The sequence below is a fragment of the Doryrhamphus excisus genome, chromosome 14 (assembly GCF_030265055.1).
Source record: "Doryrhamphus excisus isolate RoL2022-K1 chromosome 14, RoL_Dexc_1.0, whole genome shotgun sequence".
NCBI classification, from domain to species: domain Eukaryota; kingdom Metazoa; phylum Chordata; class Actinopteri; order Syngnathiformes; family Syngnathidae; genus Doryrhamphus; species Doryrhamphus excisus.
In genome coordinates this window covers 8,930,242-8,940,049 of record NC_080479.1, presented here as the reverse complement: position 1 = coordinate 8,940,049, position 9,808 = coordinate 8,930,242, and the positions used below count along the sequence as shown (strand labels likewise).

Here is a 9,808-nt window from a genome sequence, read left to right as displayed (position 1 = left end):
CATTAATCAAACGTAATAATTTTTTCTGGGTACATGATACCATACAGCATCCGTATCAAACTTGCGCGGGCCGCACTAACATTAAACTTTCATATCAAGGCGGGGGCCTCAAACTAGTGTCATGTTGGCCACATTTGGCCCGCGGGCCGCATGTTTGAGACCCCTGGTCTAGGGTGTACCCTGCCACTTGTCCAAAATCAGCTGGGATAGGCTCCAGCAGTGATGATAATTACTGTAATAAGTCTTCAATATAGTGTATGTATAGACACAGAAATACTGTATATTCCATTGACCACTGCACACTGGTGCTGTTTCGGTGTTTATCGAATGATATTAGTTTGTTATTGATTTCAGTGGGTGGCATAGTGACACATAGTAAAAGTGCACAAGAAAAAAATCATTTATTTTGTAATGTCAACATTCATAAATACTGCTCAACTCACCAATAGATTTGATAGATTCAGTCAGCCAGCATGCTCTTTTGAGGTGTGGGGGGGTCGCGTTTTAATTACAAACAAATGCAGCTCGTCATGCGCATGAGAAATAAACGGTAAAATGTCATTTATGTTCAGTGTCAAAATGGCATTTCTACCCAGCAGCAACATGTCACTCAAAGCTGCACTTTAATGTTTCATGGACTTACGATCCCACTTTTTTGGAGCAACATCTTAGCACTGAGAACATGCAGGTAGGTTGAGCACAAGATGAGGTGATTTCTTCCGAACAGCACAGCAGTGCAGAAGTCTTTTTTTCCTCTCCCTTTTCCTTCTCTTCATACCCCCGGTGTAATGTAAATGTTCCTTCAACATCCGCAATTCTTTACCTCTTGGTCCCCAAACATTCCAGGTCGATCACCACGCAGGAAGATCTTAGTAATTCAACAGTATGTTGGCTACTTTCAGGTGATTTGATGTGTGGCACATTGTCTCGTTGGCGGATCCTGCATGGAGTTTTGTGTGCATTTACATTTTTTTTTTTTTTTTTTTTTTACTTCGTGTTGGGAAGAGGTCGCCTGAAAAGCAAAATGTGTGGCTCTGTAGGGTGAAAAGAAAAAAAGTGGGGGGCAATCAGTATTAAAGAAGGAAAATGGCTGAGTGATGTGACAGTGAGATGTCAATTAGTAGTAGTACCATTTGGATTTGTCACATTTTTAATATTAAGAGCATGTTCAGTGCTCTTAATATTATCTTTTCACATTAAAAGAGCATGTTCAGTCTTTACTACAAAGACGGCTCTCTTAACATGGCCAGATCACTACGGTCCAGCATTTCGGCTTAAAAATAGACTCCAAAAGCGCTGCTGTCTCACTGACAACTCATTCGGAGATGGCGTCAAGCGGACCTGAGAGTAAGAATACTGTATACAGTATTGATTAAATCATTAAACTGTAGAAATTACTTTACCTAAAATTGTCATGTTAGACAGAAAATATTTTTTTATGGGTCTGTTCAAAACTTGGAGTGGAACAATAAATAGACCCCATTATGTTTCATGTTTAAGAAGATCAAAGCAAATGTACTTTTTATGTGACAGCTATTCCAACTATGGTCAACAGTTTACAGGTTTTCCCAACAAGATTATCATAAGTCAGTGGTTGTCAGTCAGTGGCTGTCAGTGAATGCAAGGTACCTGGCTGGTGGATCATGTAGTGCACCCATCCTTGACTCTGCTGGACCCCCAGGTTCCTCCATTCGGACTCTGACATCAAATGGGTCTTTGGCACACGCTTTGCAATATCCTTGGGTAACATTACATGTCTACAACAACAGACGAAAGCAGACATAATTCAGATATACGTGTCGTTAGCTGAACATTTACACATTAGCATTCCGTACCTATATTCATATTTGTCATCGTCATACTTATCGGAGTAGTAGATCTGTTTGTGGGACATGTTGAAGCCTGATGAGAAATATACAGCGTTAAAAAATAGTTCAATTACAGCTAAAATAAAGTTAACACTGTTCACGGGCATATTGATGCTTATATCATTTCACGTATTTTGGCTAGCATGCTAACGCGTTTCAATGACACTGACATTCTAAAAGCGGAAAAAACACCCACTTCAGAACACAAGACACCTCAAAATTACCTCAAACAATAGCCACGATTCCCCTGAGATAAATGCGCGATGTTTGCGGCTTTATAGTGTGCTATGGTAACTACTCGCGAGGTGGTCCCAATCCCTTTGTTTCTCAGTTAAATACTACACAGCCCGCTTTTCACTGTTCAAATAGACCTGGCCTCTTCTCATTGGCTGATGACGGCAAGAAACCCTCTTGCTATTGGTGAACATGTCCCGTCGTTTAATGATGACGTAATAGAACTGCGTCTCCCAATTGGCCGCCATTGGTAGGAAACACAACATACTTTTGTTGGTGCATAACTCGCGTCTCTGTGTTTATCTTTGTTGATAATAGTTTCATCTTGGAAGGATGACGTTTAATGTATATGGTGACTCGTACAATTAATAGCAGGAGAGGGTATTTCCAAATAAATTAACGTTCTGATTCAAACTTGACAATAACTAGTAAAAGTGTCACAACTAACTATAACGTGCATTTTATCCCTCGGTTGTTAGGTAAGTATATAATTTATACCATGATTTCATTATTTCAATGCTTACTTTTAAGTAACTTTACAAAAATAATAATGCTAATGTTTTAGTTTACTGTGGCAGAGAGATACTAATGCAGTTGTGGTTTGTCGTTTTTTGTGGTTAAAAGGACTGCTGTTGTGCATGATAATGAACCGTTTGTTTCTCATTGAGGTGTTGGCACTTTGCACTACGTAGCGTTTTATCAAAGAGCATTCCAGATAAATATGACGTTGAGGCAATAGTCTCTTTAAGATGCAGATGATGAAATAAATGAGTACCCTGAGCAACTGGAGTGGAGGAGTTGTTCACTCTGGTAAGCCCCCTCGGTCAAATATAGATGTGCAGACGTGTCAGTGAACGGCTGGTCCACGCCTGTCTTTCTCTTGTGTATAAATACATGTGCGAGCACTTGTCAGGGTTACATTTGCGCTTTAAGTTGTATAATAAAGAGCTGCTGTGGGGGGAGAAGGACCTTTAGAGTCACCATCACCTGCCGCGTTCACCTGCTTGCATCTATCAACGTGAGCATGTCCGTCATTTTAGCCTGACGCGACACTTTTATCTGATTGGTTCAAAGCAGCCCAAAGGGCGGGTTTGACAGAGGCTGTCTTGAAATCCTATTGGCTGAGGACAGTTTGGAGTGCCGTGACGCAGATTGGAATTCCCGAAGTTCCCAAGTTCACAGGGCCGAGAGGAGCGTCTTTTTTTGCGAAATAAGTGTATATTTATACGAGGGATTGCATCCAAAAGAAGCAGGGTAAATATGGCGTGTCGTTTGCGTTTGTATTTAGAATGCTGACGTGCGGTTAGGCTGTGTCGCTGCTAGTGCGAACGCGGAAGTGTTCGTGGGGACTTTAGTCAGCATCCTTTGTTTACCATCACAATCGCCTGCCTTTAAATTCTATCGTCACTGACGTGCAAACGTTTGTAATCTTGCATCTTGTAAGTATTTCCTTTTGTTTTATCGTGGTTGGCCATTTTTGGTCATTTCGTCGTCCACTCGCGTCAAATACTGGTAATAACAGCAGTGATTCAAATCATTCATCCGCACCGGACCTTTCGTTGAACTGCGCGTCGGGATGTTGTCATGGGAGGCACCGTGTCGTTACATAACGTGCATTGGCGTTAATCTTTAGTCTTTATCCTACGTGAACGGTGCATCAAGGCTGTTTTCCATGCCATATACCGAAGTGGGTGACAACAGCTCGTGTTGCTATGCAAGACTGTTTCCATCCTTAGCTTTCGCTATCCATATAGACTGCGTGAGTCATTTTTTCAAGCAATTCTGTCGTCTACAGGATTGTGTTTAAAAAAAAAAACACTAAAAGTGTCCCTGCTGCGGCAAGTTGAGCCTGAAGAGGGCAATGTCGGACAACAGCAACAGCACCGGCAGCAGTGGCTCCTCAACCAATAGCTGGACCCTCCTGTCCCCCGAGGTAAGAGTGTATCGCTTATAATTTAGAATAAAAGTAATAAAGGTATGAATTAAGAAAATGAAGTCTAATGGTAGTACAAGTCAAAGATTCTCTATCTAGCAACACTGCTGCTTGTCAGAGATCCATTATATGACAGCAACAGGAATTTTGATGACCAGACTGCAAAAATGCTAATCAAATTTTACACAAGAAGTATCTACTGCAAACATAGCAATCAAAGATCCTATATATGACAACACAAGTGTTATGGTGTATGATGACATCAAAGCAATACTCGGATCCTTTGTATACATGGCACTTGTTGAAGATCCAACTCACTGTGAATGATCCATGTCTAACACCAGTCAAAGAGCCACATGTGATTAGATAAAAGATCCTTGACATGACAAGAGCGCTATGCTGTAGTGGCCTCTACATCTACATTGCCACAGGAAGTAACATTCAACCAATTGGCAGCATAACATGTAGGGCCACACTGACACAAGCCTCAAATAATGTCAAATAATGGCTGCTATGCTCTGCAGTTAACAAGTTTTCTTTCCACAGGAAGCAGCTGGCGACAACGTGGGGCCAGTGGATGATGGCACGGAGAGCCTGGGCGATGCCCCCAGTCTGTCTGAGGACATGGCAGCAGGTATTCAGAGGAGACGAGACACAGGAGCAAATGTAAAGTTGATAATTGCTGTGTGTGTGTGTGTGTGTGTGTGTGTGTGTGTGTGTGTGTGTGTGTGTTGTTGCAGGTGCTGCGATGGAGTTCAAGCCAAGTGACATTCCAGTAGAGAGTGTCTTATCAGAGGAAGGCCACCAGGTTGCGATACAACTATGTTGTTGTTGTTGGTATGCAGAGATTGTCGAGATTAACACAGATGTCGTCATGTGATCGCTAGGTGTGTCAGGAGACCTCCCCAGCGTCCGGCGAGGGTCCCATCCCCTCCATTCCAAGCCCACCCAGCCCCTATCCACCAGAACCGGACACCGAGAGCCAAGCTCCCATCATTCACGACATCGTAACAAGCTCGCCCAGCGACAACGAGCACCTGTGCAGCGTGCCCTTTGTCTCCAGCATCGATTTCCTGGCGCCCCAGGATATCGCTGTCGCCGCTGCAGATGAGCCAGAGGACACCCTCCTTGATGCCGCACTGACGGAGAGGCTTGTCACTGAGGAACCAGAGGCTGACACCCCGGTTAGACTCGCTGAAGAGTCACAGGTGGATGTCCCCACTGAGACCACCGCACTCTCTGAGGTTCCCAGCCTGGTAGAACCAGCACGGGCAGAATCAGACAGCCCTGCTCATGAGGACCTTGTCCCGGAAACAGTTTGTGCTGCAGAAGAGGAGCCTAATGAAGAGGAGGATGTATTAATGCAGGAGGAAGAGAAGGAAGATGAAGGTACCCAAACTGTTTATTTCTATTTCTAACATGATGTATTAAAGATTTCATACTCTATTCCATTCTTCCTTTTAGAATTCCCCGCTAGCTTCAACATGGAGATCTCAAGTGGCCATGGACTCCGGAGGAGGGCTTTCCAATCCTCTGACACAGCAAGGTCAAAAGCGTCGGAGGAGGAAGACGAGGAGGGAGAAGGGGAGGAGGAGGAGGATGAGGAGGTGGAGTTAAGGCTGGTGGAGAAGGATGAGGACAAGTCCTGGTGGTCCATGAACAAGTGCGTGGTGGGGGCTGCTATCCTGCTCTTCTTGGGCTCCCTCTTCCTCTCTGGTGAGCATGGAACATGGCCGCTGGCTCATTTTGAACCAGGAACGAGTTCCTCTGACGTGAATGGTAGCCGACATAAGGAGTAAGCTGGTCCAAAGCACTTATTAGCAGGCCTGACTGATGCAGTTACACAAGCAAAGCCAACTAAGCTACATTCCAAATGGGGTAGTCAGCGTTCTTTGTACTTCCTGTATGTATGAGGTGGAATAACATCCATCCAAAGCAGTGTTTGAGCACAGAGAATGCACTTTCCACTGCTGCTGACAGCTTGTGTTCTTCCTGCCTGTTGACAGGTGACTTTGACGCCTCCGAAGTCAGCAATGGAGAACCAAGCCAGGTCTGCCTGTCACTTTGGAGTAGTCAGTGTCCAGCTTGTACGGCTCAATTTGCTCATTATGTCTTTCATTTCCCGCTCCAGGACAGGCCAAGCAGCAGCAATCTACAGGAAATGAAGGCACTGTTAGACAAACTGATGAAGGAAAACCAACGTATCACTCTTCTTGAGACTCACCTGCAAGTCCGTCCCATTAGATGCAGATTCCAAGGTCCTCGGTGCCGTGAATAGATGATTCAGTAACTCTTCTTTATCTCTGCAGTCTCAGATAAATGAGCTTGACACAGCGGTGTCGACGAGCGGCGACATACTGGAGAAAGCGGATCTGGAAAGGGTAAGCGCGAATCTGGGCGAGGAGCTGTCATCTATGGTGCACTTGAAGAAAGAACTGGAAAGTCTGCGGGCCAGGGTGACTGAACTAAGCCTGCTTGCAGGTAACACGCGTGGATTTTTTGCCGTGAATGATTCAACCTTTGTGATGTTTGGAATATGATTAGTGGTCAACATCCAGTAGCTTCAGCCACCTCTGCATGCATGTTCCACTTAGCATCCACTTTAGGGTTAGAGAACTCCTCAGTAGGGTTAATGCAGGCTTAACATGGGTGCATTGCATTGTATTGCGCAATATAATACACTCTGTGGTCGAAGATAGGTTTTCATTTTGGGCATATTACTGAAATGAGACAAAAATGATTGAGATTCATGGTTTTTCTTCCCTCAGCTGACCTGGAATCCAGTGAAACCCAGCCAGCACCGTCAAGCTCCGCCCCTGGTCCTGCTGAACCAGAGAAGAAGGGCAAGGTGAAGGAGGCGCTAAAAAGGCAGAAGGTTCTCCTGGACGAAAGCAAGACGAGGCTGCAAGGGATGAAAAAAGATGGCGGCCACCGCAGGGCAGTGACTGATAGCCTTGAGGAGATCCGGAGGGAGCTCTCCGACCAGGTGGAGCGGTGGGGCGTCAGGCGGTCGCTGGGGCCCCAAGGGAAACGGAGCAAGAGCAAAGACAAGGAGCGGAAAGGGGACAAAGATGGCAGGAAAGAAGAGGGGAAGTCTCCAAAGCCCAACTCTCACAAGGAATCATGGCGGAAGAATCAGGATGAGTGGGAGACCAAGAAGCATGAGCGCCGCCAAGATAGGGAGGAGAGGAGGAAGGAGAAACCATGGCACAGTCGTCAGGCTTCACACCAGCAGCAGCAATCCCGCAAGCCCCATATCAACGCAGGTGACTTCTGGAGAGACCAGGAGCAGAAGCTGAAACGCAACATCCGCCCCCGGACGTCCTGCACCTCTGTGGAGGACTGCGCTGCTAAGGAGGGCCTCTACCCGGTGGAGCTACCCGAATTCGAAGAGCTGCTGGATGGCTACCTGAGCAAGCTGGAGGGGACGCCGCCCTTCAGCAAGGACGCCATCCGTAGGCTGGCCTCCACCTTCTTCAGAGACGGCGTCTTCATGCACGACCAGGTGATGTTCGCCGACTTTGCCGAGGACGTGGCGGACATCCTGGAGGACATGGTGGACGTGGTGGAGGACGGCCGGCGCAGGGGAAACGACTCCCTGGAGGAGGAGATGGAGGAGTTTGAGAGGGAGGCCCTGTGGAAGTTTGCCACCACCGCCTGAGCCGGATTTCCACACTTGGGGGGGATTCTGGGAGCTGTAATTGTAGTCCACACACATCCCTCTGAGTCCATCATACGCTCCACTTGTTCTCGGCTGTTTCTCCTACGTTGTGGTTTGTCTCCGCTGCTGTTCTGTGTGGACTTTTCTTCACATTGTTCCTCTTCCTGCTGCTGCTTACCTCCTGCATGTCGAGTCATCAAGTTAGGACGGATTCTTGGAGCGTTCTTGGCGCTAAATCCCAGTGGATCAATCGACATCCATCTTCCCTTGTGTCGAGCCGGTTCGACCAGTTTGAGGAGGCCAGCTTTTTATTCGACTTGTACAAACAGGGCAAAAAATAATCCACAGCGGTGCTCATACTCCTGAAGATTTAGTGATGTGAAAGCTGGACTTGATGTTTGACACGAGTGGGGGGGGTCCCTTGGGAACGTGTGGTGCACAACTACTACAGAAAACAAGTATTAACCTTTCTTTCCCAAATGCACTACAGACAAGTAGCATATGTAAACAAAAGTATTGGGACTATCTTCTCAAGGGACAATTCTGTGGGCTTGAAACTTGGTTGTATGTTGTACTATTTGGTAGTCGGTGCACCACGTGTGGGCTGCACGGAGGTCGAGTGGTTGGCACGCGGCCCTCACAGCTTCCACCCTCGGCCATATGTGTGTGGAGTTTGCATGCTAGGTTAATTGGCCACTCCAAATTGTCCATAGGTATGAATGTGAGTGTGAATGGTTGTTTGTCTATATGTGCCCTGTGATTGGCTTTCCACCAGTCCAGGGTGTGGGATAGGCTCCAGCACCCCCCGCAATCCTCATGAGGATAAGTGGTAGAAAATGAATGAACTTGTCAATTAACAAGAACAAAGTCATAAATTGACAACATTTTCGTCTCCTAAATTTGTATTGAGTATTGTCATAAATTTAAGTTAAAGTCGTAAATTTCTGTTTAAAGTTTTCTGTACTCTTAAAAGTTGTCTTAATTGGCGATTCCAAATTGTCCATAGGTATGAATGGGAGTGTGAATGGTTGTTTATCTATATGTGCCCTGTGATTGGCTGGCCACCAGTCCAGGGTGTACCCGCCTCTCGCCCGATGACAGCTGGGATAAGCTCCAGCAACCCCGACCCCTCCTCCCGTGACCCTAGTGAGTAGCGTGTATCATGGTAGAAATGACTACTATACAGTATGTACACCCAAAGGTTTGGGACACATGCAGGCGTGTATGATATGATATATAATAATCAAGATGTCAACTTGAGCAATGAAGTCCCAGTACTTTTGTCCTTGTTTATATTGAGTACACACAAGTAATGCAGTATAGTTTGTGTGGGAAGAAAAAGCTGCTTTTTTGGGATATTTGGTTGACTGATGAATGGTACAAGAGTTTTTGAAGTGAAGTTATTTATTTAGTGCTGCCACACTTTTGTTTTGGAAAGTGTTGAAGTCAAACAAACGTGAATGTGCTCAATGTTAAATCTGCTTAACGTGCCTTTGTTGCTAGAAGTAAAAGTATTACTGCTAAGAGTATTAGAGGTTTCATGGGGATGAGTGGCAACATTTCTTCAAGGAACATTTATTTGTATTTAGACCAAAGGGGTTGGAAGTTACAGATGCATCTTCATGAGTTGATTTCTGGGACAATATGGAGCTATGTTTCCTCGAGTGCATGTAGTTTTCTTTTTATTTGCTTCACTCCCAGGATTCTGTCCAGTGTTACGTTCAATAAATTATCACCAGAGTCTAATACCCTTTTATTTCATTATTTTCCATGCAAGTGTGTAGTAATGGAGCTGTGCCTAGCTTGCTGTTAACATCTGAACTCTTCCCCGCAGATGAAAGGCGCATCTGCAGATTAACTTCAGCTACGTGAACCAACCAGTTGGCCGTCAAATCCTGCGCAACATGCTCCCGAACAGGAATGAGAGCAATGATGGGACGTCATGCTTTGAATTCTCCCACCAGGTCAGCAATGCACACGTGACGCAACCTGGCAGCATGGGGAGAAAGAAATGAATGAAAGCAACTTTGGGTATCAGTAGGGATGTCAGGAGATGATTGCAAAGAAAAAGCAAAGAACAAAAATGTACATATTGCAAATTTCTGCAAGGTA

The 9,808-nt window shown here is 45.5% G+C and overlaps 2 protein-coding genes across 6 annotated transcripts; one reads left to right on the top strand and one right to left on the bottom strand.

Annotated features, from left to right (window-relative positions):
- Positions 1-382: 382 nt before the first annotated feature.
- cks1b (CDC28 protein kinase regulatory subunit 1B) lies at positions 383-2,257 on the bottom strand. The gene is made up of 4 exons (XM_058046961.1): positions 2,093-2,257; positions 1,836-1,902; positions 1,630-1,757; positions 383-1,034 (listed from the first exon to the last, which is right to left on the bottom strand). Exons 2-4 carry the CDS (start codon positions 1,892-1,894, stop codon positions 988-990), a joined length of 234 nt encoding a protein of 77 aa, XP_057902944.1. The 5' UTR covers positions 1,895-1,902; positions 2,093-2,257; the 3' UTR covers positions 383-987.
- A 99-nt stretch (positions 2,258-2,356) lies between these two features.
- pbxip1a (pre-B-cell leukemia homeobox interacting protein 1a) lies at positions 2,357-9,442 on the top strand. Of its 5 annotated transcripts, none has more exons than XM_058046940.1 (10): positions 2,357-2,581; positions 3,898-4,035; positions 4,582-4,669; positions 4,776-4,843; positions 4,923-5,424; positions 5,500-5,751; positions 6,042-6,085; positions 6,167-6,265; positions 6,345-6,516; positions 6,804-9,442. In XM_058046940.1, exons 2-10 carry the CDS (start codon positions 3,964-3,966, stop codon positions 7,694-7,696), a joined length of 2,190 nt encoding a protein of 729 aa, XP_057902923.1. In that variant the 5' UTR covers positions 2,357-2,581; positions 3,898-3,963; the 3' UTR covers positions 7,697-9,442. The 5 variants fall into 5 exon arrangements, with proteins under 5 accessions (XP_057902923.1, XP_057902926.1, XP_057902922.1 ...); XM_058046943.1 differs by lacking the exon at positions 2,357-2,581 and adding an exon at positions 2,993-3,120; XM_058046939.1 differs by lacking the exon at positions 2,357-2,581 and adding an exon at positions 3,175-3,356.
- Positions 9,443-9,808: the final 366 nt, after the last annotated feature.

What these genes read in the sequence shown, in the direction of transcription:
- cks1b (XM_058046961.1), bottom strand. Translation starts at nt 1,894, where the DNA reads ATGTCCCACAAACAGATCTACTACTCCGATAAGTATGACGATGACAAA. An exon ending in GATGACAAATATGAATATAG is followed by an intron (nt 1,758 to 1,835) that starts GTACGGAATGCT and finishes CTGTTGTTGTAG; the next exon opens with ACATGTAATGTTACCCAAGG. An exon ending in CTACATGATCCACCAGCCAG is followed by an intron (nt 1,035 to 1,629) that starts GTACCTTGCATT and finishes TTCACCCTACAG; the next exon opens with AGCCACACATTTTGCTTTTC.
- pbxip1a (XM_058046940.1), top strand. Translation starts at nt 3,964, where the DNA reads ATGTCGGACAACAGCAACAGCACCGGCAGCAGTGGCTCCTCAACCAAT. An exon ending in GGAAGAGAAGGAAGATGAAG is followed by an intron (nt 5,425 to 5,499) that starts GTACCCAAACTG and finishes TCTTCCTTTTAG; the next exon opens with AATTCCCCGCTAGCTTCAAC. An exon ending in GCAATGGAGAACCAAGCCAG is followed by an intron (nt 6,086 to 6,166) that starts GTCTGCCTGTCA and finishes TTCCCGCTCCAG; the next exon opens with GACAGGCCAAGCAGCAGCAA.